The 27,996-nt window shown below is 43.3% G+C and overlaps 3 protein-coding genes across 3 annotated transcripts; all 3 read right to left on the bottom strand.

Moving 5' to 3' along the window:
- Positions 1 to 1,371: 1,371 nt before the first annotated feature.
- Positions 1,372 to 4,672, bottom strand: LOC149363413 (uncharacterized). The gene is made up of 2 exons (XM_089568527.1): positions 4,589 to 4,672; positions 1,372 to 1,713 (listed from the first exon to the last, which is right to left on the bottom strand). The coding sequence occupies exons 1-2, from the start codon at positions 4,670 to 4,672 to the stop codon at positions 1,372 to 1,374; spliced, it is 426 nt and encodes a 141-aa protein (XP_089424653.1).
- A 10,360-nt stretch (positions 4,673 to 15,032) lies between these two features.
- Positions 15,033 to 15,787, bottom strand: LOC149363412 (uncharacterized). Its single transcript, XM_089568526.1, has 2 exons — positions 15,779 to 15,787; positions 15,033 to 15,374 (listed from the first exon to the last, which is right to left on the bottom strand). Exons 1-2 carry the CDS (start codon positions 15,785 to 15,787, stop codon positions 15,033 to 15,035), a joined length of 351 nt encoding a protein of 116 aa, XP_089424652.1.
- Positions 15,788 to 22,587: 6,800 nt separating this feature from the next.
- Positions 22,588 to 25,294, bottom strand: LOC149363411 (uncharacterized). Its single transcript, XM_089568525.1, has 2 exons — positions 25,226 to 25,294; positions 22,588 to 22,929 (listed from the first exon to the last, which is right to left on the bottom strand). Exons 1-2 carry the CDS (start codon positions 25,292 to 25,294, stop codon positions 22,588 to 22,590), a joined length of 411 nt encoding a protein of 136 aa, XP_089424651.1.
- Positions 25,295 to 27,996: the final 2,702 nt, after the last annotated feature.

Raw genomic sequence — 27,996 nt, 5'->3', positions numbered from 1 at the left:
CTGTGAGCTGACAATACGACCACGGAGGGAGCGTCTTTAAACGATGAAGTTGTAGAGACTGTTTGCGAGCTCTGTTTGCCACCCGCTGGTCGATGAGTTCACTGAGAGTATTAATTTGGGCGAACTCCTGAAGCACGGGTATGGGTGTCAAACGAGGCAAAAATATTATTGCGCGCATAGCCTCACGATTGATAGCTTCAAGGGAGTCCCACTGTCTGCGGGGGAGACGTTGAAATTGGGCCTGATATATTATCCGTGGCTGAAGGATAGAGCGCACAAGCTGGCGGGCCGTATGAGCACGTGCGCCACTAGATCGCATAGCTATGCGACGAATCAGACCTATAGTAGCGTGAGCTGATTTACGTGTGGCTGTCAGCCAAGGGGTGCCAGTCCCAGAGGTATGAAAGAGGAGGCCAAGAATACGAACAATTTTTTACCTGAGGAATCGGAGAACTATCCACTGTAAAGTTTAAAGGGACTGCTTTCCGTAAGCCGGCTTTGTTTCCAATGCGAATGAAACATGACTTAGTAGGCGAGAGGGTTAGACCCAGAGGTGGGAGGCGAGATGTCAAGACATCTAGCGCATGTTGGAGGGCCGACTGATGGATAGACGCATCTGGGTGACAGAACCACAAGGTAATACCTCTCTCTCAGAGCCAGAACTTATTACTAAAGAGGCACAAAAATGAATTAACACTTAGCATGGCTAGAAGAAGAGGGATGTAAAAAAATACCAAAAGGAATAAATACTGACAAACTTAGTGCATTGGTTGTTTCTGCGAATTTATTCTTTTCAGCCTTGAGACCACAAAACGTAATCGATGGCAGAAAGTAGCGTTATCTCTTAATGTCGCAGACTTGCTTCCGTCCATTTAATAGAGAGGCTTGTTCTTCTACCACTTGGGGCCGTTTCTGCAGAAGAAAGAAAATGAACACAAATGAAGAAAAACTGTAACAACTCTATTGTTTAGAAACAACATTTGAACACATTGCTATGAACACAGAAAAACATTTGAACACAGTATGCAAGTACTAGAGAGATGTTCGTGATAGAGATAGCCAATAACCGCGGATACCTAAGTGGTAACAACCAGGTAACTGTAATGTAGGTTCTGGCACTAAACATCTGGACTTAACGGTAGCCGTCTTTATGAGAACGTAACTTGGCATAATGGTGCAGCTTGAGCCAGTTACGGTTCTGGACTCTGAACGCTCCTCAATATATCCCATGAAATGGAGCGCTGAGAAAGGTCCTCATATATGAAGCTGCCAACTACATAGAGCTAGTTGGCCCTAAAAATGCTGTACAGAAATGCTGAGGTTTTTTACACAGCACCCTTAAGTAAGTTATCCCTAGGGTGTGTCAACTGCTTACCACTTCTTCAAGAAGGTGGTGTAGCCGAGGGCGTTCAGTCCGTAGCCGTAGTTGAGGCCGTACGGGCTGAGGCCGTACACGTAGCGGACGCGCACGGGGTGGGCGTCCACGCGGTGGCTGTAGCTGACGCCTGTGGTGCGGTAGCCGTACGGGGTAGCCACGTTGTGCACGGTGGGCTTCACAGGCACCACACCGTGGACGGCAGTGACGGCGGCGGATACGGGGGCGGCGTGCACGGTCGAGACAGTGTGCACGGTGGGGTAGCCGGCCACCGGAACGCCGTACGCGGGAACGTAAACGGCTAGGGCGTTGCCCAGAAGAGCAAAGAGGCACAGGACCTGCAGAGGAAATGTGGCGTGATCTACTTGTAAAAGTAGAAGCAGAATGAAAGGCCAGAAAAGGAATTGTTGAAAGTGAACATGAGAATTGTGGTAGAAAAATTAACAAGCAGCGACACAAACAGATCATGGGAATGTATTCACCAATGAAACTGCTTTTTGTGTGTGGGAATAGCGCAGTAGTCTGATTGGCCGTACACACTTTGCTACACTGTTTTCAATGAAGGGGTTTCAGTGGGATTCAGAAATATCTATAATACATATAAACGGTGCGCTAGAACTGCCCCGATTGAGGAAGAAAGAAATCAATAGCTGCTTCCGGCATTCAGACGTTCGTTTTAAGAATTTGGGTCTGAGGATAACGTAGTGAGAAGCTACTTACGGCAATCATGCTTGCTGATTTCTTGCAGCTCTGAAGGGCTCGAAGAAATGATGCGTTTGCAGGGACGCTCAGCGCAATTTTATACTCGGGGTCAGGAGCGAAACATGCCTGTAGTATGCGGAGACCGGTATTTCTTCTTTTTTCGGCGCTATCCCGGGACCGGCTTGCAAGGGGCGGATTCTTCCTGACTTGAGTCTTGTATTTTGCACTTTGAGATTACTGTCTCCAGACGGTTCTTTGTCCTTTTTTTTATCTGTTAATAGCACTAAAGTTTATGTTTTGAAAAAGAATACCAGATTTAGCGCTCGCCTCTACAGTTATGTGGTGGTTCTTTCACTCTCCACTGTCGTAGTGCGGATTTCTGAGCGCGGGTGTAGAAAAAAGAGCATGGAGCATTCATTGGTGCTTCGGGAGATGTATGCAAACCGGTAACGAGTAAAGACAAGACCAATACTGCTGAGTTACCCTGTGAAGGCCAGCTTTTATTTAATTCTGTAGTCAATAGCAGCGTCACAGGCCGTGTTGCCTTGAACTTTCCCAGTGGTTGGTATCTCCTATCCAGTGTGGTAAGTTCAAAGCGTTGCCAGAGTGCTCGCTTATCTACACGCCATCATTATCGTGTTCGGCCGGTATTGATGTCGACACACTTTCAGCGACGGGGGCGTTAACGACCTCTCTGGCGGGATGCTATGTCGTACATTTCTTTCCCGCGTGCGGTTACGCCTGTGCGACATTTTCTTATGGCTTTGATGCCCTGTTTTTGAAACGGGTGTGAATATTTTCGCTCTGCCCGATCAATATGCCGCAAGTCACAATTGGTAGCTGAAGGTAGCGACCATGACAGCGCAAAGAGAGCTTATTGTGGCAACATAAGCAGGTTGTTTTGGTAAACACAAACGTTTTCTTAAAAACAGGCATTGATTTTAGGAATAAAAGAACTGATTTTTGCGGACGAATAGAATTTGTTTATGTTGAAGTTTGGAACGACATTTTCCCACCATGAAGCAGACATTCTCTTCGTTTGAAGTGACAAGTAGGCGCTTGAAGTGGTGAACAAGAAAAGTGGTTATTACGTTCGCTCGAACCACGAAGATGACTCTTGATGATGCCTTTACAAGAGGGGCTTTTTACTGTATCATTTGATGCACCCATTAGCTTCTCTGAAATGGAGAGAGATGAATGCGACACTTAACTATTATGGACACCTGTATCAGCTCGGGCCGTTTTCTGTTCTGAACATAAGAGGATATGATCTCGGAATTTTAATCCAAGTTTGATTCTTTCTCTAATTAGGAGGCGGCAGAAAGTTAAATGGGTGGATGAGATCAAGAACTTTGCAGGTATATGGTAACAGCAGCTGGCAAAGGACATGGTTAATTAGAGAGACATGGTAGAGCTCTTTGCCATCCAGTGGGCGTAGTCAGGCTGTTGATGATGATGAATTAGCTAGAGCTGTCTAATGCAGCAATAGGCTCGCTTCCAGAACTTCTTCACCTTTTTAACGATTAGGACGTTATAGAATTGCGGCATCTAACACAAAAAATTGGAGTTTAGAACACTTATGGAATGTGGACTTCTAAGTTAATGGTGCACTGAAGAGGAATCTGAAATCGCCTTTTTGACGCGGGAATTCGATCTACACGTTCTGTGCATTCTTAGAAACTGCGACTGATTTTCATGTGTGGCCGATTTCTCTAATTAAATCGAATTAACGTCCAGCTCCCGCCTTTATTTTTGAATTCGCCCTCGTACGGTGGGCGGAGTCGACCAACGCGTGGAGTGCTTTTCAGCCAGCTCCGTGGAGGCTTTGCTTTCGCTTTATGTTGTTTTTTGGGTTTCCATGAATAAATGGTTTCATTCGCTGATAATATAGCCGCAAAATAAGCCCCCAGCAATAAAAATACGCGCGGACTATTTGCTTCTGCGGATTACTGCGTATTACTCCGCCGATGGCAGAGTAGCAAGCCGCCACGGGACTGGGTGAAAGGCACTCCGCGCGCTGGTCGACTCCGCCCACCGTACGAGGGAGAATTAAAAAAAAAGGCGGGAGCCGGATATTAATTCGATTTAATTAGGAAAATCGGCCACACAGGTCAATAAATCGACGTTTCTAAGAATGCACAGAACGTGTAGATTGAGCTCCCGCGGCAAAAAGACGAGTTCAGATTCTTCTTCAGTGCACCTTTAAGAAACTGGGAACCGTCGCTGCCGATGATAAATTCTTTATAGCCCCACTTGAAACAATTTTGTATTAAACGCCGGAAGGAGCAGCAAAGCAGGTATTCTCAAGCAAAAGCGAAAGTAAGAGATGTTTTCAAAACAATGAAATAATTTTTTCTCTTCCAACTGGAGCACCAGTGGAAAAATTGTTTATCTCCAAATGTCCACCGCGCATTCTACCATAAATGTATTCAGTTTTGCGCATTGACTGTGGGGATGCGCTTTGATTTCCGCCGAGAATCTTAGCAGGGTGAAGTCGGAATGTTATCCTACCTTGGCGGACTTAGCATCCGCGCGAAGTCTTCTCGTCAAAAGGGACACAAACAGCAGTGCTTTCACCATGCAGTCACGACACATATTTCATGAGCTGGCAGGATAGGGAGCCCTACCGCTGAAGAGACATGTGGGTTGTTCAGTGAAATGAACTGTGTTTTAACACGAGTGAGGCCCAATGTCAGAACAGAAGGAAGGAGAACAGAAGTGAAGTTTTCAATACCCAGGGAAGATGACTTCATATTGTGTGCATTCCCATGTTTTCGCCGCAGTGGGCATTTCGTAGACCTTGAAAAAGGTTACGTAAAACAGTTTAATGGTAATGAGCCTCCCATATTTTAAACTTCGAACGCATATTGCCTGCTGTACGCCATTAGTTTTAAACGGGAGAAGAGGAAACTATCCTTTTTACGTCGTGTAATCAGCGTTGATGAAAACTTCAAACAAAACTACGGCTGCAGTGATTGTGGTCAGTTATCAATCGCCTACGGGAAGAGGACTTTTTGTCAAAGAGCGCGTTTTCTAGCGGTGACTTCTTCACTTTGTGGAACGAACACTGCCGCTCTAAAGTTCCGTAATATAGGAGAGAAAAAAAATTCTCACAGAGTACTGTTGGCGTTTTTGTCAGGTTGCTGAAATGAACGAGTTTGTTTAATACACCAAAAATATTTGAGGACTCACTCCGTAACTTCAAAATTTGATGTTCCCAATTTGTGTTATCATGAAAACAGTCTTGGTTGTATTTAGCAAGAAATTATAGTTTTGTTCTTGACCCTGAGAGCTTTATCATTCGAAGAAGGGCTTGCTTGTGTTCCGAAATACTTGCAGATGTTTTTTTATTAGCTTGTGGCTTTGGTTGGCTTTTTTGTTGCACAAGCATGACACGAACAGTTAAATCTACATTACGGTCATCTGCGTATCTAAATATATCCCAATAACTCGGTGCTACCCAAAAATTTTCATCAAGAGGAAGCAAAAACTTGAGGGGACACATACGCGCCGCCTTAAAGGTATGGCGGGATAGCGTTTAATGGGTCCCCTCTTCGGGCTGGGGTCGTCTTTGCATTTTCACTTCGCAGACATTGACACTGTTCTTTCTTTCATCAGCACATAATGCTTTAAGCTCCTTTCTGCGCAAGTACTCCTCTTTCGCTTAGGTTCTGCCTACATGGCAATATATGCGGAATGGGTATTGCTGCCGTACCCCACCCCTCCGAGTCCCACTTGGATGCCCTCCAATGTAGCAGAGCCCTGGATGACCTTCTTGACCTGGTCGTCCGGGCCACCTATAGCTACGCCAGATGGGGCCCTGGACTGAGGGCTCCACCTTCAGGCCCTCTGGGGGCCTCCCTCTTTATCATTGTTTGTAATAAATGTTTTTTTTTTGCTCTCTCTCTTTAGCGGTGCGGCATAAGATGAATTCTAAGCTAGACGGAATGTCTCTGTGCCTGTTCATTTGAGGCTGTTAATTCAAAATGTTAATGCACAAGGCAAAAATTTTGACTTGTGCATTAACGTTTTCAAAAATTATGCGGATGTTCACCAGGTAAAGCCAGTATTGGAAGCCGTTCCTCCCTTATTTAGGTGGGCAGTTTCCCCGAACGCTTTCTTGTGGAACACACTTTGATATTTGGTTATGCTGCTTTTGAAGAATAAGGACTTTCTTCGTTGGCTATCAGTTACATACTCTAATCTCTTAGAGACCACTGGTAATAGAACAGTTCATCAGACCTTGCTGCACAACCCACTATTAGGAAACGGAAATTATGGACAATTTCAATTGATGTCACAGTATCAAGAATAATTCAGGCGTGTTCTGAAGGATGAGAACATTTACTTGAGGTCGGTTAATATGACGGTCATCAGTTATTTCTTAATAGAGAAACTAGTTCTAAATCGATAACTTCGAGGAAGAGCCGATTAGGTGGGACCATTAATCGTTAATTCCTGCGCAGGAGGAAGCTACTTTTTCGAAATAAGTGATTTGAATAGTGCCCATGTTACTTATATATGCTGGTGACAGTCGCCGCCAAGTTGTTCATGAAGTAAAATGTGCGGGATTTTTTTAGGTCCATGCCTCGATCTTCGGTCTATATTCCTGACCGCAGTCCGGAGACCGGTCAGCCCCTTTTACAAATCAAATCAAATCAAATCTTTATTTCCATCGATGCTACAGATGGAGAGCTACGGAAAAAAAGCTGCCACTTGGCAACTTGACGAGTCCGCAGCCCCATATAGAAGGCAGCGTGTAGACAGCACCGGATAATGAAAAACGATAAACAAATCAAGACACTGCATCAGTGCAAAATAAAGGAAAAAAGTCCTGAGCTAGGTAAAACAAACATCAGAATAGATGAAATCAGGTTAGTCAATCGGCAAACATGTCTCTAAGTTTAACAGTGGAACAACTAAATAAATGAAAATTCAGTGACTGATAGTAGTTTAACAGAGATGGCAGAAAATAACACAATCGTTCCATACCAGAATTCAAGCGTGGTGCAGCAACCTTCCAGTTTTCTCCATATCTAGTCTGGTAACATTTAGCATTTCTTTCTAAATGTGCCAAGGCATCCAGGCTATGAATATTTTTTTCACTTCATATTTAAGCCGAGAGCTCAAACGGTAACGGTATAGCTTGTGGTCTGTGATAACATGAGCACTGTGAAAAAATTTTGCAGTGGTTGCATTGTAGCCAGCATTGTACACGTGACGTAAATACCGTTTTTGCATATGGAATATTTTTTGTGTGTTATAGAATGTAGTTGTGCCCCACACAACCTGGCAGTAGTTGACGTGTGAACAGAAAAGAGAATTATAGACCAATATTTTTGTTTTAGTAGAAAGCATATATCGGAGACGACCAACTACACCGGTTATTCGAGCAAGTTTTTTTTCTGCTCTTTTGTTTTAGTAGAAAGCATATATCGGAGACGACCAACTACACCGGTTATTCGAGCAAGTTTTTTTTCTGCTCTTTATATATGTATTGTGCTTATGTTATCTTCCGACATGAAAATGCAATATTCTTATTTTGTTATTTTGCTTCAGTTCGTGCAGTGGCTTTGCACATTTTTTTTTGTGTAAAGTGTGTCCGGAAAATCAATCACTACATATGTAAATACGTTGCGCAACCGTTGTATGCCTTATAAAGAGGGGCTTGAACCTCGTCAAGTGAACTATTTTTCACTTTTGTTCGAGCCCCTACCGCTTTGACGGAAAATAACGAACAAACACTACAACGATACGTGGCAATATCATATCAAGTTTCACTAATACAAAATTCACATGAGATTCCCGGGACATATTGGCAGTTAATATCACACCAATACATTTGAAATGGTCAACAATGCCAACAGGATGAGAGTTTAAAACAATATCAGAATGAGGAGGAACAGGTTTATTTTTCGGCCGGAAGACAGCTACTTTTGTTTTATTTTCGTTAATCTTCATGTAATTGGATGAGGACCATTGCAGGAGTTGGACTATGGTGTCGTTACAATCAGTGATGAGTTTATCAATGTGATTACCAGAAAAAAATATGCTAGTATCATCTGCGTATATAATAAATTTGGCGTCCTGGTTAATGTTAACAATGTCATTAATGTACAGGTTAAATAGCAAGGGGCCCAATATGCTACCCTGTGGGACACCACAAAGCAGTGGCCGGATTCGTGATCGCGAGTTGGTTATTTGGACTACTGGTAAAATTGTTTGGGATCCTTACACTGCGTCTAACAAATTAAAAATTGAGAAAGTTCAGAAACTTGCTTCCCGTTTTATTTTCAATAAATATCGCCGAACTGATTCACCGACCGAATTATGTAAATTAGCAAACCTTAAAAGTTTAGAATACCGCACTAAGGTAGATAGGCTGAAATTTCTTTACCTTTTAATCCATGGCCACTTGAATATCAACACATCACCATATTTTACAATACACCCTAATGAAACATCAAGACATCGCCATTCCATGTATATTCCTGTGCCGCGTTCTTATAACGATTGTTTTAAGTACAGTTTTTTTCCTCGTGTTATTAAAGAATGGAACATGCTGCCAGAGTCCATTGTAAATATTAACTCCCTCGACGCCTTTCTAGAATGCCTAAAATCTTACCTGGACCGTAGTACAACAATGTAATAGTTTTGCCTCAGCACTTGCATACGTTATTCTTGTCTACTGTTTGATTTTTCCTTTGTTTTTGTGTCGATATCGCAGTTGTGAAATGTACCTTGTTTTGAATGTGAATTTATTAGGTTTTCCACTCCTGTAATAGCCTGAGAAAGGCTGACAGTATCAATAAATGAATGAATGAATGAATGAATGACTTGACATCGATGGGACAAATATGATTGTAATAACTGTAATCCACACCCTCGTATACCGTAAAGGTCCAACTTTTGCAGCAGAACATCATGATTCACCAAGTCGAATGCCTTGGAAAAATCGACAAATAGGCCGACTACTATTCCTTGCTTTCAAAATGCGTTAAAATGTATTCTTTCTGGTGAAGCAGAGCTAATTCAGTAGACATATTCTTCCTAAACCCAAACTGGTGTTTTGTTATTAAGTCGCAGTGGTCAGGAAAACTTACAAGCCTACAGTGAATTATTTTTTCAAGGGGCTTAGAAAATATAGGTAAGATAGACACCGGACGGTAATTGCCCAATTCATTTCGGCTTCCCTTTTTAAAAAGCATTACTACTTTTGCAGTTTGCATTTTCACCAGAAATGTCGATGTCGTCAGACATTTATTAAAGATATGCGTTAGAACTGGTGCTATGACATCTGCGACATACTTTACTGGTTTTATTTGAATTTCGTCAATATTCCTACTGGTGCTGTTTTTAAATTTTTTATTGTTGAAATTACTTCCTGTTCATTCACTGGCTGTAGAAATATTGATTTTTCATTCCGCGTGCTGATATACCGGCATGCATTTGAGGAACTGCGTGGAGTACTCATACTTGTAAGACATTTATTGAAAGCATCAGCCAGTTCCGCCTCATGAAAAACTTTGCCATCAATCGTTAGTTTAGAAATGCAGCTACGTTGGTTATCGCGACGCAGTAGCGTGTTTAATTTGTCCCAGAGCAACTCACTCGGCACATTTTTGTCGTCCAAAATACGCGAGAAGTACTCTTTACGTGCAGTGCGCAGCTTTTTCGTTAGCTGGTTCCGATACCTTTTAAAAACGGTCAAATCATCATCGTTGCGGGTGTTTAAAAACTGTCTGTAGAGCTTATCTTTTGCTCTCATTTCTTGGTACAGTTCATGAGTAACCCATGGCTTTCGAATTTTTCTACTCTTTTTGCGTCGTTTAACAGGAAAATGAGCATTGTACAATCTTTTGAAGGCATCTAAAAAAACATTGTAGGCGTTGTTAGCATCATGTATATTCAGAACTTCGCGCCAGTCTATTTGAAGCAGCTCACTTCTAAACGAATTGAGAGCCGTATCAGTTACTGGCTGGTAAAGACTGTCAGCCGACGAACAGTTTAGAGTGCGGGCAACTTTTAAACAAAGGAACACGGGAAGATGATCACTGATGGGACACGATAGGGCACCAGCTTTTATATCTTGCGATGAAAGGTTTGTTATAAATATGTCTAGCACTGACTCGCATTCAGTTGTTATTCTGGTGGGTACATTAATCACGTTGTCAAACCCATATGAGATGAGAAGGTTGCTAAAATTTGTACCAATAGGAGTGTTAACGCCCATATCAATATTATAATCACCCGCGGCGATCAGCTTATACTTGTTCTCTACAACAAATGAAAGAAATAAGCCTTCATAAAAATCAAGAAATGTTGAAATATGACCGTTTGGTGGTCGATAACAGACCGATTATATTACCTTATCTGCAATTAAAGTTAACACTTCCTAGTCTGGAGGCACTCTGCTAAATGAATCAAGCAGTTCACAGTTCCAAAGTGAGGATTGCAATGCCACCTCCGCGACCACAAGGGCATTTGACATAGTACGTATTGTAGCCCTTCATTCTGAAAACGTCACTCTAGTTCGTGCTCCATGTTTCGTTGAACATAATAACAGAAAAGCTAAAAGAAAATTTACTGAAGAATTCTTCTAAAGATAAAATTTTGTTGCAGACAGATCTTGCGTTTAGGTGTACACATTTTAGTGTGGAAGACCTATAATTAGAAACCGTAATGTTCAGCTCGTCTGCCGAGTAAAAGGTGTGCTCATACATCTTTGCCCTCTTCACTTAAGTATAGCACACAGTGCATACTTCATTCTGGCTTAAGGCGATCAAGATCCTTGAGGCATTTAATATGAATTGCGTTTGCCCCATCCATCATCCGCACAAGAACCTTTCCATGGGTGTACCATACATATTTGAACTCAGCCTCTTTCGCCCAATTTTTTGTTGCCAGAAGCAGTTCTCGGTTGTGCCTGGTTATGTTTTCTTGGATGAAGATTTTTGGCTTACTGTCTTTTAGGCTGTTCTTACTCAACCACGATTCCCTGATCGCCTGCCTTGTGAAGCGCACGATTATGCCGGGTGTCTTATCCTTCTGAGCGGGCAGCCTGTGTGCCGAGACAATGTCTTGTTCGACGAGATGAGGCGTGTCGAGCTTATCTGCAACCTCATTCAATATGGTGAGTAAGTTTTCATCTTTCCGAAAAGGAACACCATGAACTTCAAGATTAAGTTGCCTACTTCTAAACTTAAGCTCATTTACTTCTCGTTGAAGCTGAACCTGAGCTGATAGGTTGTTTTCTTCCCTTTCCTCCAGTTCTTGCACCGTCTTTCTGAGCACTTTTATCTCATTGTTTTGCACACCGATTGTTTTTTTTCAAATCTTCAAAAATGGCAGACATGTGCGTGACAGATGCCTCTATGGCTTCCACTCGAGTTACGAGGGCTGGTAGGCTTTCAACCTTCAGATTAATAGATGTAAGGATAGCCCTTATATCTCCATCGGTCTTACTTTCATCACTGCAGCTACCATGTGACGTCGAACTCCGGCAATCTTGGCATCGCCACGCTTTCTTCGCAGCGTCAGATTTTCCCTTGAAAGACTTTTCCGCTATTCCAGCACATTTTCCGAAATGGTACTCCCGTGCGCACTCTGAACAAGCCACGCGTCCCTCGCTCTCAAGAAGGACCACATTACAAGTGCAGCAGACTTCAGACATGATTTTCCCTGCGACAAGATGTAGAACCAACATATGAATGAATCAAGCGAAATGTAAGCTAATGGCGGATTCCCAGCACACAGCATTATGATGTTAAAACAGAATATACAGAAAGTGCTAAATGCAGTGAATGCGCTAGAACATTAGTCAAAGGCAAGTTTTAGAAGTTAATGATGTAAGGTTCTACACTTTCGTCGTAATAGCAACCAAGGGCTTCAATGGAATTCGTGGTTTTTGTGATCAACAGGCTCATTTGAGGTCGTATGTAACTAGAAGAAATAAAACCTGAGCTCTTGTAGTCCGACATATTTTATACCCACCTCGGCGCCTTTGACTCGCTTAAGATATGTCTATAATTGCTGTCAAAACTCTAACTGCTCCCAGCTGGCTACAGTAGAGCATTAATTATGCAGTAAATGCCTTCGCGCTATTAGTACGGCATTGAAAACTAAGTGTACGGAGCCCAAGATGAGATACGTTAACAATAAAACACCCCAAAAAGTTGTCCACGCGTACGAAAGAGTGTATTGTTTTTGTAATAATGCCTTCATTACGTTCATTGGTTTTATTATTTTTACTGTTCTTGATAAGACTGGCGGAAGGATTGAGGGAATTGTTTTTATATTAAAACCAAGGGAACATTGACAAGTGGATTAGACGTTGAAGAAGAAAGACAGCGCAGTCAATAGAAGTAGACGACGCTGAAGTGTAGGTCCGTTTTTATCTCGTAGGCGTACGCAGGTCGGGAAGCGCACCCCGAACCTCCACCAGATGTGTAACAGTTGTTACACTGAAAGGGAACTGCAGCGGCAGAACGAGGGCACCACGAGGTTAACAAGGAAACGAGGGCACCAGAAAAACGGACCTACACTTCAGCGTCGTCTACTTTTACCGATTGCGCTCTCCTTCTTCTTCTACCTCTAATCCACGTGTCAATATATCGTTCCATTAATCCGAGGTAATACATTTTGTTCGTGAAGTCTGCCTTGAGGCATAAGTTGAGAAAAGGGGGAGTGGAATGTAGGTTACAGAAAGTTAAAAGAAGGAGTGTAGACCAGTTTCGGCGAGGTACTCGCATAGGCTGCTGGTGAAGTGATTGTCCATAGTCCACTTCACATAGTCCCCGTCGCGGTTCCACCACAGGCCGACCTCCCTGAGGAGCCGTTTCCTAATAGGGGCCGTCGCTGGGCAAGTCCACAACAGGTGCCGCACATCACAAATGTCCGGTGCAGCGCCGCAGTGAGGGCACCTGTCAGTTGGTGGCAGATATTTATCACCCCACCGATAACGGACAGATGGGGTCAGGGCCGCCCCTGCCCGAATCCGGCGCACTGATACCTCCTCCTGCCGAGTTAGACTACGGGGGAGAGGGTGCGAACACGGAGGAATTAGAGCGCGTGTTCGCTGGCGCAGAGCTTGTGAATCGGAGACATGGGACAGGAACGGATCTGGGGGAAGAGGGGAAGGTGGCGGGTCATCTGATGTGTCAATGTGAGTCATAGCATCTGCTTGAATGTTATGTGGATCGTGAGCATGACCGCGAATCCAGTGTATGCGTACAGGACATGGGTATTTTGCGCAGAGTAGGTGAATTGATTGTGTAATCTGGAATGTGCGTCGAACAGCCTTAAGCTTTTTAAGGGCGGCGAGGGAGTCTGTATAAATATGAACTGCATTGAATGTGGGAACGAGCGGAAGGGAAGCAATGGCATTGTAAATGGCTTGAAGTTCCAACGCCAGGGGGGTACATGTATCTGCGGTGTACGTCGCACGAGAGTTGAGATGCGGATGGGAGGGATATATACAGCAGTAACTCCCCGCTCTGCAGTATGTGATGCATCGGTGTACAATATGCACCCTTCAGGCAGATGCGCGGCTGATGCCGACGGGAAAACAGTGGGGCGATTGTCTGTGAGTTCACAATACGACCAAGGAGGGAGCGTCTTTAAACGATGAAGTTTTAGAGACTGTTTGCGAGCTCTGTTTGCCATCCGCTGGTCGATGAGTTCACTGAGAGTATTAATTTGGGCGAACTCCTGAAGCACGGGTATGGGTGTCAAACAAGGCAAAAATGTTATTGCGCGCATAGCCTCACGATTGATAGCTTCAAGGGAGTCCCACTGTGTGCGGGGGAGACGTTGAAATTGTGCCTGATATATTATCTGTGGCTGAAGGATAGAGCGCACAAGCTGGCGGGCCGTATGAGCACGTGCGCCACCAGATCGCATAGCTATGCGACGAATCAGACCTATAGTAGCGTAAGCTGATTTACGTGTGGCTGTCAGCCAAGGGGTGCCAGTCCCAGAGGTATGAAGGAGGACGCCAAGAATACGAACAATTTTTTACCTGAGGAATCGGAAAACTATCCACTGTAAAGTTTAAAGGGACTGCTTTCCGTAAGCCGGCTTTGTTTCCAATGCGAATGAAACATGATTTAGTAGGCGAGAGGGTTAGACCCAGAGGTGGGAGGCGAGATGTCAAGACATCTAGCGCATGTTGGAGGGCCGACTGATGAATAGACGCATCTGGGTGACAGAACCACAAGGTAATACCTCTCTCTCTCAGAGCCAGAACTTATTACTAAAGAGGCACAAAAATAAATTAACACTTAGCATGGCTAGAAGAAGAGGGATGCAAAAAAATACCAAAAGGAATAAATACTGACAAACTTAGTGCATTGGTTGTTTCTGCGAATTTATTCTTTTCAGCCTTGAGACCACAAAACGTAATCGATGGCAGAAAGTAGCGTTATCTCTTATTGTCGCAGACTTGCTTCCGTCCATTTAATAGAGAGGCCTTTTCTTCTACCGCTTGAGGCCGTTTCTGCAGAAGAAAGAAAATGAACACAAATGAAGAAAAACTGTAACAACTCTATTGTTTAGAAAGAGCATTTGAACACATTGCTATGAACACAGAAAAACATTTGAACACAGTATGCAAGTACTAGAGAGATGTTCGTGATAGAGATAGGCAATAACCGCGGATACCTAAGTGGTAACAACCAGGTAACTGTAATGTAGGTTCTGGCTCTAAACATCTGGACTTAACGGTAGCCGTCTTTATGAGAACGTAACTTGGCATAATGGTGCAGCTTGAGCCAGTTACTGTTCTGGACTCTGAACGCTCCTCAATATATCCCATGAAATGGAGCGCTGAGAAAGGTCCTCATATTTGAAGCTGCCAACTACATAGAGCTAGCTGGCCCTAAAAATGCTGTACAGAAATGCTGAGGTTTTTTACACAGCACCCTTAAGTAAGTTATCCCTAGGGTGTGTCAACTGCTTACCACTTCTTCAAGAAGGTGGTGTAGCCGAGGGCGTTCAGTCCGTAGCCGTAGTTGAGGCCGTACGGGCTGAGGCCGTACACGTAGGGGACGCGCACGGGGTGGGCGTCCACCCGGTGGCTGTAGCTGACGCCTGTGGTGCGGTAGCCGTACGGGGTAGCCACGTTGTCCACGGTGGGCTTCACAGGCACCACACCGTGGACGGCAGTGACGGCGGCGGATACGGGGGCGGCGTGCACGGTCGAGACAGTGTGCACGGTGGGGTAGCCGGCCACCGGAACGCCGTACGTGGGAACGTAAACGGCTAGGGCGTTGCCCAGAAGAGCAAAGAGGCACAGGACCTGCAGAGGAAATGTGGCGTGATCTACTTGTAAAAGTAGAAGCAGAATGAAAGGCCAGAAAAGGAATTGTTGAAACTGAACATGAGAATTGTGGTAGAAAAATTGAGAAAGAGTAACACGGACAGGCAAGATGGGAACGCTGAGAATGTTTTCGGAGATGAATGTTTTGTTGCGGAAATGGTTGCAGTAGTCTAACTGGCCATATCCGTTTGCGTACTCTGTTTTCAATGGCGAGATATGCACGCCAATTGGGCAGTATCAATAAAATTTCTTGTGCATTGCATCTTTAGAGGAACAAATCTATTGATAGCCTGACTTGTTCCGCAGAGGTTCGAAGTTCTGCACGCAAAGGTTCGAAGTTCTGACGTTTTAGGCTTGGATGAACGGAGGAACGAGGCATTTACAGCAATCATGGTTGAGTTGATTTCTTGCAGCTCTGAACGGCGCTCAGAAATGATGGTTATGCAGGGACTCTCTGCCGTATTTTATAGTCGTGATCAGGAGTGAGAAATGCCGCCAGTTTGCGTGGATAATTTTTTTCTTGCGAGCCATCTATTGACTTGCAGGTAAGGGGCGGAGTTTGTCTGCTTCGATTGGCTTATTCGGCATTTTTAGATTATAGTCACTATGGTTTTGTATTGTTTTATTTAATCATTGGTAGCCTTGAACTGATATGTGGATCAGTTAGAAGACCGGATTTAGCAGTGGTCGCTATACTTATGTGCTGGTTCTTTTACTCGCAGCCGTCGCATTTAGCGTCTTGGAGCACGGAACAAGTAAAAAAACAAAATGCGTTCGCACGTACTTCGTTAAATATATGGAAACCGGTAACCAGCAAAGACAAGTTCAATGTCGTGGAGTCCTCTCTGGCAGGAGCTTGTTTTTGTGTCTTCCTTTATTATGAGGGAGTGTCCGACGACGTATTGCATTGAGCACTCCTAGTAGATGGTACCTCTCCACCATGTGGCTATTTCTAGGCGCTTACACTTGCTTGCCTATCTATAGGCCATCACTTTTATCTCCGGGCAGTATCATTGTCGACAAACCTTGAAAGACACGCGCGTTAACGGCCCCTCACGTGCGATGTAGGGGCGCGCATTTATTTTCGTCGTGCGGTCAGCTGTATGTTCGATAACTTTTGTAGGCGTCAATTTCAAAGTATCAGAACGGGCATGGTTATTAAACTCGCGGGCTGTAGAAATTGTTGAGCAGTTTAAATGCCTTGGGGTCATATTTTCTGCCAGTACGTCATGGGATTATCATGTCAATTATATCTTGAAAAAAATAGCTCAAATCACTGGTGTTATAGGCCGTCTAAAATACATACTTCCCACAAAAACTAAGATGCTGGTATACAATTAAATATTCAACTCGCATTTAAACTATTGCCAGTTGGTGTGGGGCACTACAACATTCACTAACCTTGAACGTATTCATTTAATGCAAAAAAGATATCTCCGAAATGCATATAATTTACCGTTCCGACATCCAAGTGCAGCTTTCTTTTGTCATTCTAGAGTTATTAAAGCACATAATCTTTATAAATATCGCCTCAGTGTTACTTTTAAAACAGAAATCAAGAAGAATGTAACGAATCTTAAAAATTTAGCAGAACTAAGGAAAAAAGAATCAGTATATCCAACAAGACGTGGCGAAGAATGGACAGTGCCAACACCTCGACTAAATCTTGGTAGGGAATGCCTTCAGTACACACTTCCATCTCTTCTAAATAGGTATATCCACATTAACCTCGATTTGTTTTCTTTGTCACGTCGTGAACTACATAATTTGTTTTTGAATAACATTGTTTAAGTTTCATAATGTATACACATTGCTGTTTCGTGTATTCTCCGGTGCTTCCTTGATGTGCTTGTTTTTTAAAACTATAAACTCTTGTGTTGCCTCCCTGTCAATAATTAGGATTGTAGACTCGTCAAGCTGCCCAAGGGCGGCTTTTTTCTACGAATCCTCCATCTGTACTGCTAGATGGGAAATAAACCTTGATTTGATTTGATTTGATTTATTTCGCCTTTGCCCGTGAGGTGTTTCGTTAGTAGCGATTTGTTGCCGAAAAAAGCGAGCAGGGCTCAATTCTTGGAACTTTCACAGTGGTTTTGTGTCGTACGTCTTCTAGTTTCAGACCTCAGAGATAGATGACAGATGAGCTTCATAAATTTGGCTTCGATGGCCCAAGCCTAACTGGAGTTGCATGCTTCCTTTGAAACTGGTGTCACATGTCAAAGCTTCGCGCTTGATATTAAGTACATGCAATGTGAGCAGTATTAATTGTCGAGTCATGTGAACAGCGTAGTGATCACGCTGTTAGAGATCGGCAGCGTTTATGACACTTAGAACAGCTTCAACCGTGAAAGTGTGCCTGTTTGGAACTGCAGGAAGCTTGTTTCCTGCTGTACGGCACTAGTTTCAGGCGAGAGATTTAGGGAGTTTCTGTACTCAGGATCGGGATTGCTGATGAAAACTTCAAGCGGGGCTATGCTGGCACTGACCATAATCAGCCAATTATCACACGGGTGGATGAAGACGACCCTTTAGCTGAGAGCGATCTCAAGTGAAATGCACTTCGTACGCATCGCAGGGCTGCTGATACTACCTTGTAGAAAGAAAGAGTCCTTATCAAGGCTCGTAAAGCGTGCTCGGCTAGCACACCATTTAACCGAGCCGTGAAGTAACACCTCAGCTTTGAAATAACCTTTTTATGGCATCCTTGACTAATACCATAGCTCATCGCATAATAAACGTATACCCTACATGAGTCACTGAAGCTTGATAAAATTTTTAATTCACCCCTCTGTAAAGTTTGCCTGCGTTATGAACAAGCACCATAGTTCTTTAAATCGAAAAATCAGTAAGGTACTGGTAAATACCGTAATCCCGTACTACTAAGCGTCTAAGGTGAATAAGTTGTATAAAAAGCTGTTTAAACTTTCATCAGATTTATTGGGCTGGAACGCGTAACAACCACGTCCGAATTTTTACTTTATATCAGAGAGGGCGTAGCAGAGAGAAAGGATACACTTTCTAATATTTTCTCCCGAATCGCGAACCATCGCAAAATTTCTGTTGAGCAAGTCGACGTTAGTATGTATATCTATTTTCCACGTGATTTGCTATTGGTTCCAAGCGACAGAATAAATCCTCTCCCTCGTAACTCCTCGCACCCCTGTGACGGCTTCCTGAAACACATGCATAGCCCTCGTCTTTCAGAATCGTGCCGTGGTTAAGCACGGTCGAACATATCTCCTACCACATTTCAGATCCCAAGGTTTCCTTCGACTATTAAGAGCTGGCAGAGAAGTAACACTTGAAAATAGAGTGAAAAATGGAATAGTTGCACTCAACTTCTTTACCTCACTCTATCGTAAAATGAAAATTGGAGAGGACACTTATGTTTTTCACGCGGTAGAGTAATGGGTTAATTCCGATATATGCAGAATTGGTCATTCTCTGCTTTACATTCATAGATCCCTGGGAGTACTCATACCCCTACTGGCGCAGTGATCCAACGGTTAAGCGATGCTCCACTGCCCTGCGATGGCAGGTGCTCCCAACGGTGGGTTTTGCGCGGCCCGGTTTGCTCCTCCCTGAGCGACCATTTATTAAGTATAACTTCCAGCTGCCACGGTGAGCACTTTGCTCACTATCCGGTGGGCAGTTTGTGATGAAACCTCGAGGCCATGCGACCTAGGCGGCTCCCTTTTTACCCTCTTATTGGTCCTCTCAGAAAAAGTAAATATAGCATAAAAGAAAGAAAAAGGGAGCCCCGACCAGCAACTCTTGGCCAGGCCTATAAGACAAAGAAAAGAAGCGAAATGATGAATCGAAAAATAATTAAAGGAAAAACAGAGTAGTACAAAACAAAACAAAAATTAAAACAAGCGGAAACCAAAGGCATAGCGCAGTCAAAGTCACAGTCTGAGAGAGACAGTCAAAGCACAGAATGCAGGCCATGACGAAAAAGAAAAAAAAAAACGTTAGAAAACCAAAGTCACAGTATATTTAAGGTCTCAGTAAAAATCCCATACAAAGTAAGCACAGAGTATAGCCTACCTCCTAGGTTGCTCTCTGGGGCCGCATGTCAGAGCCTTGCACGTGATTTTTCGCTCACAACGCCGACACTGGATTTCGCGGTGAACGGAACCCTCAGCGCCTCAGCTTTAAAATGCCTCAGCAGTTGTCGCTCAGTCTTGCGCCACGCAGGTGTCAGTTTTTTGGGCGTTGTTTTTACAGCCGCTCTGAAGTTTGGTAATATAGGAGAGGAGAAAAATTCTCACATAGTACTGTTGGCGTTTTTGTCAGGTTGCTGAAATGAACGAGTTTGTTTAATATACCGACAATATTTGAGGCGTCACTGCGTAACTGCAAAATTTGATGTTCCCAATTGTCGTTATCATGAAAACTGTCTTGGATGTATTTAACAAGCAATTTTATTTTTCTTCTTGACCTTGAGAGCTGTATTTTTCTAACACTGGCTTGTTTCGGGTCGGAAATACTTTACAGATTTTATTTAGCGTGTAGCTTTGGTTGGCTTTTCTCATTGCACAAGCTTGATACCAACAATTAAAACTACATTATCTAAAAATATCTAAATATATCCCAATATATATATCCCAATATATCCGTATCTAAATATATCGCAATAACTCGGTGCCACCAGATAACTGTCATCAAGTTGAAACAAAACTTTAGGGGACGCATAAGCTCCACCTTAAGGGTAAGACGCGACAGTGTTTAATGGGTGCCCTCAACGGGCTGGGGTCGTCTTTGCATTTTCACTTCGCAGACATTGACACTGTTCTTTCTTTCATCAGCACATAATTTTTTGAGCTCCCTTCTGCGCAAGTACTCCTCCTTCGCTTAGGTTCTGCCTACATGGCAATATATGCGGAATGGGTATTGCTGCCGTACCCCACCCCTCCGAGTCCCACTGGGATGCCCTCCAATGTAGCAGAGCCCTGGATGACCTTCTTGACCTGGTCGTCCGGGCCACCTATAGCTACGCCAGATGGGACCCTGGACTGAGGGCTCCACCTTCTGGCCCTCTGGGGGCCTCCCTCCTTATCATTGTTTGTAATAAATGTTTTTTTTTGCTCTCTCTCTTTAGCGGTGCGGCATAAGATGAATTCTAAGCTAGACGGAATGTCTCTGTGCCTGTTCATTTGAGGCTGTTAGTTAATTCAAAATGTTAATGCACAAGTCAAAAATTTTGACTTGTGCATTAACGTTTTCAAAAATTATGCGGATGTTCACCAGGTAAAGCCAGTATTGGAAGCCGTTCCTCCCTTATTTAGGTGGGCAGTTTCCCCGAACGCTTTCTTGTGGAACACACTTTGATATTTGGTTATGCTGCTTTTGAAGAATAAGGACTTTCTTCGTTGGCTATCAGTTACATACTCTAATCTCTTAGAGACCACTGGTAATAGAACAGTTCATCAGACCTTGCTGCACAACCCACTATTAGGAAACGGAAATTATGGACAATTTCAATTGATGTCACAGTATCAAGAATAATTCAGGCGTGTTCTGAAGCATGAGAACATTTACTTGAGGTCGGTTAATATGACGATCATCACTTATTTCTTAATAGAGAAACTAGTTCTAAATCGATAACTTGGAACAAGAGCCGATTAGGTGGGACCATTCATCGTCAATTCTTGCGCAGGAGGATGCTACTTTCTAGAAATAAGGGATTAGTATAGTGCCCATGTTACTTATAGATGCTGGTGACAGTCGCCGCCAAGTTGTTCATGACGCAAAATGTGCGGGCTTTCTTTAGGTCATGCATCTGTCTTCGATCTATATTCCTGATCGCAGTCCGGAGACCGCTCAGCCCCTTTTACAAATCAATAAATTAAGTGAAATGAAAGCTAACGGCTGATTCCCAGCACACAGCATTATGATGTCAAAACAGAATACACCGAAAGTGCTATATGCAGTGAATGCGTAGGAACATTAGTCAACGACTTGTTTTAGAAGGTAATGGTGTCAAGTTCTACGCTTTCATGGTGGTAGCAACCAAGGACGTCAATGTCATTCGTGCTTTTCGTGATCAACAGGCTCCTTTCAGGTCGTATATAACTACATAAAATAAAGCCTGAGCTCTTATAGTCCGACATCTTTTATACTCACCACGGCGCCTTTGCCTCGTGTAAGGTATGTCTATGGTTGCTGTCAAAACTCTAACTGCTCCCAGCTGGTTACAGTAAAACATTAATTATGCAGTAAATGCCTTCGCGCTATTAGTACGGCATTGAAACAAACTGTACGAAGCCCAAGAAGAGATGCGTTACCAATAAAACATCCCAAAAAGTTGTCCACGAGTACGAAAGAGTGTATTGTTTTGTAATAATGCTTTCATTGCGTTCATTTCAGTTATTATTTTTACTGTCCTTGAAAAGAGTGGCGAAAGGATTAAGAGAATTGTTTTTACATTAAAACCAAGGTAATGTATCGTTCTAGTAAACCAAGGTAATATAACTCTCTCAGAGCCAGAACATTACTAAAGATGCACAAAAATAAATGAACACTTAACATTGCTTGAAGAAGAGGGATGTAAAAAAATACGAAAAGGAATAAATACTGGCAAACTTAGTGCATTGGTTGTTTCTGCGAATTTATTTTTCAGCCTTGAGCCCAGAAAGCGCATTCGATGGCAGAAAGTGGCGTTATATCGTTATGCAGCAGACTTGCTTTCGTCCATTTAATAGCGAGGCTTGTTCTTCTACCGCTTGGAGCCGTTTCTGCAGAAGAAAGAAAATGAACACAAATGAACAAAAACTGTAACAACTATATTGGTTAGAAACAGCATTTGAAGACATTGCTTTGAACACAGAAAGAGCATTTGAACACAGTATGCAAATACTAGAGAGTTGTTTGTGATAGAGACAGGCAATAACCGCAGATACCTAAGCGGTAACAACTAGGTAACCGTAATGTAGGTTCTGGCTCTAAACATCTAATTAACGGTAACCGTCTTTATGAGAACGTAACTTGTTATAATGGCGCAGCTTGGGCCAGTTACGGTTCTCGACTCTGAACGCTCTTGAATATATCCCATGAAATTGAGCGCTGAGAAAGGTCCTCATTGAAGCTGCCAACTACATAGAGCTAGTTGGCCCTGAGAATCCCGTACAGAAACGCTGAGGGTCTTTATACAGCATCCTCAAGTACGTTATCCTTGCGGTGTATCGAATGCTTACCACTTCTTCAAGAAGGTGGTGTAGCCGAGGGCATTAAGTCCGTAGCCATAGTTGAGGCCGTACGGGCTGAGGCCGTACACGTAGCGGACTCGCACGGGGTGGGCATCAACCCGATGGCTGTAGCTGACGCCCGTGGTGCGGTAGCCGTACGGGGTAGCCACGTTGTGCACGGTGGGCTTCACAGGCACAACGCCGTGGACGGCAGTGACGGCGGCGGCTACGGGGGCGGCGTGCACGGTCGAGACAGTGCGCACGGTGGGGTAGCCGGCCACAGGAACGCCGTAGGTGGGAACGTACACGGCCAGGGCGTTGCCCAGAAGAGCGAAGAGGCACAGGACCTGCAGACGAAATGTGCCGTGATCTGCTTGTAAAAGTGGCAGCAGAATGAAAGGCCAGGAAAAGAATTATTGAAAAAGAACGTGAGAATTGTGGTACAAAAATTAACAAGCAGTGAAACAAACAGATCTTTTGAATGTATTCACCAATGTAGCTGCTTTTTGTATGCGTGAATAGCGCAGTAGTCTGATTGGCCGTACACACTTTCCTACACTATTTTCAATGAAAGGATTTGAGTGGGATTCAGAAGTACCTACAATACATATAAACGGTGCGCTGGAACTGCCCCGATTGAGGATGAAAGAAACCGATAGCTGCTTTCGGCATTCAGACGTTCGTTCTAAGAATTTGGGGCTGAGGACAACGTAGTAAGAAGCTACTTACGGCAATCATGCTTGCTGATTTCTTGCAGCTCTGAAGGGCTCGAAGAAATGATGCGTTTGCAGGGACGCTCAGCCCAGTTTTATACTCGGTGTCAGGAGCGAGACATGCCTGTAGTATGCGCAGGCCTGTATTTCTTTTTTCGGCGCTATCCCGGGACCTGTTGGCAAGGGGCGGAGTCTTTCTGACTTGAATCTTGCATTTTGCAGTTTGAGATTACTATCCTCATACGGTTCCTTGCCCTTTTTTCTCATCAGTTAATAGCACTAAATTTTATGTTTTGGAAACGAATACCTGATTTAGCGCTCGCGTCTACAGTTATGTGGTGGTTCTTTCACTCCCCACCATCGTAGTGCGAATTTCTGAGCGCAGGTGTAGAAAAAAGAGCAAGGAGCATTCACTTGTGCTTCGGGAGATGTATGCAAACCGGTAACGAGTAAAGACAAGACCAATACTGCTGAGTTACCCTGTGAAGGCCAGCTTTTATTTATTTCTGTAGTCAGAAGCATCGTCACAGGCCGTTGCCTTGAACTTTCCCAGCGGCTGGTATCTCCAATCCAGTGTGGTTAGTTTAAAGCGCTTCCAGAGTGCTCGCTTATCTCCACGCCATCATTATCATTATCGTGTTCGGCTGGTACTGATGTCGACACACTTGCAGCGACAGGGGCGTTAACGACCTCTCTGGCGGGATGCTATGTCGTACATTTATTTCCCGCGTGTGGTTACGCTTGTACGACGCTTTCTTATGGCTTTGATGCCCTGTTTTCGAAACGGGTGTGAATGTTTTCGCTCTGCCTGATCAATATTCCGCAAGTCACGATTGGTAGCTAAAGGTAGCGACCAGGACAGCGCAAAGAGAGACCTTATTGTGGCAACATCAACAGGTTGTTTTTCATAAGCGCAAACGTTTTCTCAAAAACAGGCATTGATTTTAGAAATAACTAGTGAAAGAACTGATTTTTAGGGACGAATACAATTTATGTTTAAGTTTCGAATGACATTGTCCCACCATAAACCAAAAACTCTCTTCGTTTGAAGTGACAAGTAGGCGCTTGAAGTGGTGAACAAGAGAAGTGGTTATTACGTTCGTTATGACAAAGATGATACAAGAAGGGCTTTATACTGTATCATTTGATGGACTGATTTGCTTCTCTGAAATGGAGAGAGATGAATGCAATACTTAACTATTATGGACATCCTGTATCACCTGGGGCCGTTTTCTGTTCTGAAGATATTAGGATATCACCTCGGAATTTTAATCCATGTTTGATTCTTTCTCTAATTAGGAGGCGGCAGAAAGCTGGATGGGCGGATGAGCTCAAGAACTTTGCAGGTATATAGTAACAGCAGCTGGCAAAGGACACGGTTAATTGGAGAGACATGGTAGAGGTCTTTTCCATGCAGTGGGCGTAGTTAGGCTGATCACGATGATGAACTAGCTACAGCTGTCTAATGCAGAAAGGGACTCGCTTTCACAACTTCTTCACCTTTTTAGCGGTTAGGACTTTATAGAACTGCAGCATCTACGACACAAAAATTTCGAGTTTAGAACACTTATGGAATGCGGACATCGAAGTTAAGAAACTCGGAACCGTCGCTGCCGATGATAAATTCTTTATAGCCCCAGTTGAAACAATTTTGTATTAAACGCCGGAAGGAGCAGCAAAGCAGGTATTCTCAAGTAAAAGCGAAAGCATTCGTTTTTATTGTCGTGAGTAAGCGAAAGTAAGAGATGTTTTCAAAACAATGAAATAATTTTTTCTCTTCCAACTGGAGCACCAGTGGAAAAATTGTTTATCTCCAAATGTCCACCGCGCATTCTACCATAAATGTATTCAGTCTTGCGTTTTGACTGTGGGGATGCGCTTTGATTTCCGCCGAGAATCTTAGCAGGGTGAAGTCGGAATGTTATCCTACCTTGGCGGACTTAGCATCCGCGCAAAGTCTTCTCGTCAAAAGGGACACAAGCAGCAGTGCTTTTACCATGTAGTCACGACAAATATTTCACGAGGTGGCAGGATAGGAAGCCCTACCGCTAGAGACATGTGGGTTGTTCAGTGAAATGAACTGTGTTTGTACACGAGTGAGGCCCAATGTCAGAACAGAAGGAAGGAGAACAGAAGTGAAGTTTTCAATACCCAGGGAAGATGACTTCATATTGTGTGCATTCCCATGTTTTCGTCGCAGCGGGCACCACGTAGACCTTGAAAAAGGTTACGTAAAACGGTTTAATGGTAATGACCCTCCCATGTTTCAAACTTCGAACGCGTATTGCCCGCTTGACGACATTAGTTTCAAACGGGAGAAGAGGAAACTAGCTTTTGTACGCCAGGTAATCAACGTTGATGAAAACTTCAAACAAAACTACGGATGCAGTGATTGTGGTCAATTATCAATCGCCTAGGAGAAGAGGATGATTTGTCAAAGAGCGCGTTTTCTTGCAGTGACTTCTTCACTTTGTGGAACAAGCACCGCAGTGAGAAGCGCTTGCAACTTTTGAAGACTACGGCTACAACCTTCTGAGCAGAATAAATGCTTTTCAGGACTGGTAAAAGTGCTCCTTATTGGAGTTCTAATTAAACAAGTGCTTAACGTATACCTTTAGAATTAAAATAACACCGTCTGTCCACAGTACCTGATTAACGTGCTTTTTTCGATAAAAAACGCGCTAACGTATTGAAATCATTCTCTAAATTAGAAAAATTTGAGAAAATCGAAATTCGCTACAGTGTAAATTATATCCCACGTTATAAACTCTCCTCGTGAGCTGTAGCACCACTATTTCCACAGCAGAAAATTACATATATTACAGGAACGAATGCAGGAGCTGTAGAAGTATAAATATGTCTACCAAACCTGCTACAATATTACTTTTATCATTGTTCTCGTAACGTTTCAAGAAGTATATTCGGCAGAAATGCTTTGCAGTGTTCGTTTAATTATTACGCTGTACATCTGAGAGAACGTAGTAGTGAGAAATCAATTTTTTTCTAGTTCCTCATGCGTTGCGAAAGAATTTGCTATTGCTTTTCAGCAACGCGATGTAACTGGGCGTGGCTATTTTCTTTTAATTTAGCCAAAGATTTCAAGTACAGCGACAGCGCATGCTATACACACATTTGAGATTCGTGCTACTGCCTCCGCTTTGGTTCTAGCTCACACGAGTTCTGAAGTTTCTAAAATGGGAAATAGCATTTCCGTTGAAAACGAAAGCACTTATCGGGTTTCCTCCACAATATATCAAGGTAATATATATGGACTCCAAGGAGCATTTAATAGGACCGGAGAGGAGGCTAGTAAGCCAGGAAAGGTGTTATGAAACGATGTGACACCACAGCTGCTGTTGTGCAATGCTTGTTTACACCACGGCCTCCTGTGCTATTTTAAGATAGGTTTAGTGCTGTTGCTGCCACCAGAATTATTAAATAATTGACTATCTGCAACCAGCTACTTACCAGTAAAATATTACTGATGCAGTCAATAACTATCCGCTAATCTTTACAGCTATGACTCATCTTTTCAGTACACATATACAGAGAGAAGTTTTTAATGAAAGTAAAGGTGGATAGGTCGACTGGGAGTAAGATGACCATGGCTTGCTACTTCACACTGGGGAAGAGGGAAAGATAAAGTAAGAGGTAAGATAGGGTGAGAATAGAGGGTGGTGTTTTCTTACTGCATAAAATACACGTATACAGGGAGTGTAGAAACCATTGTCCGTGATGTCTACTCTCCCTGTGTCTGCGTGTTTTACGTGCGCTGGGAAGATGAGTCAGAAAGTTACAAAGCATCATCTAGCGCCTGTCCCAGCGTCCGTGGTGTCCACTACTCCTTTGTGCATGTATTTTGTATGCGCTGGAAGGAAGAATTATAGGGTTATATACTAACAACTAGCCCAGCTGTCTATGCTTAGTGAAATCAGTACGTCATTTAAAACGCACAGCATGAATAGCAAGTAGGATATAGGACATCGTTTTAAATATGTTGTTATTGCCTTCTTTGGCTTGTCAAATTTGCTGTCCTTGGGGAGGTTGACGAAACAATTCAGAAATATTTTGTTATACTAAAACCAACCGTACAGCTCTATTTTTTGTCTAGAGCAGGATACTCCAAAATTTCACAAGAAGGACGAGAAAGAACACAGAAGAAAATAAATACTGACAAGAATTGTGCATTTGCTTTTGTGTCTTTATTTTTCACCTCTGTGACCACAAAACGCATTTTATGGCAAAGAGCAGCTTGATGTCTAAAGGTTGATGACTTGTTTCCGTACTTTTGATATCGAGGCTTGTTCTTGTATTGGTAAGGTTTGTTTCTGTAGAAAAAAAAGCACACAAATGAACAAAAACTTGAACAATTGCATTCTTTAGATACAACATTCGAACACAGTAACTTCGGTATTGTGATGCATATTACAACACTGTCGCTTATGGTAGAGATATACAGTGACTGCGGGGACTTAAGTAACGACAGAGTAGTTCACTACAATGGGCAGTTTGGCAGCAAACACCTACTTAAGGGGAATCATGGATATAGGAACCTAACTTTATCTGATGCGTGTACTTAGTGGCAGCTATGGTGTTCGAGCCTGAACCCTCCTTGACAATATCGCAAATGGTTCGTACAGAATCGCCTAGGTTGTCTCTGAAACAAGGTCATCTAAATGTTCGTTGCGGTTTCTTGGCTGC

Source organism: Amblyomma mixtum, chromosome 2 (assembly GCF_055824585.1).
Source record: "Amblyomma mixtum isolate Tamu chromosome 2, ASM5582458v1, whole genome shotgun sequence".
NCBI lineage: Eukaryota > Metazoa > Arthropoda > Arachnida > Ixodida > Ixodidae > Amblyomma > Amblyomma mixtum.
Note: the sequence above shows the minus strand (reverse complement) of the source record. Positions and strands in the feature narration are given on the sequence as shown.

Excerpts from the sequence above, each read along its gene's own strand:
- LOC149363411 (XM_089568525.1), bottom strand. The coding sequence starts at position 25,294 with ATGGTAAAAGCACTGCTGCTTGTGTCCCTTTTGACGAGAAGACTTTGC. Across the intron at positions 22,930-25,225 it reads CGGATGCTAAGTCCGCCAAG|GTCCTGTGCCTCTTCGCTCT; the intron begins GTAGGATAACAT and ends TTTCGTCTGCAG.
- LOC149363413 (XM_089568527.1), bottom strand. The coding sequence starts at position 4,672 with ATGTGTCGTGACTGCATGGTGAAAGCACTGCTGTTTGTGTCCCTTTTG. Across the intron at positions 1,714-4,588 it reads CGGATGCTAAGTCCGCCAAG|GTCCTGTGCCTCTTTGCTCT; the intron begins GTAGGATAACAT and ends TTTCCTCTGCAG.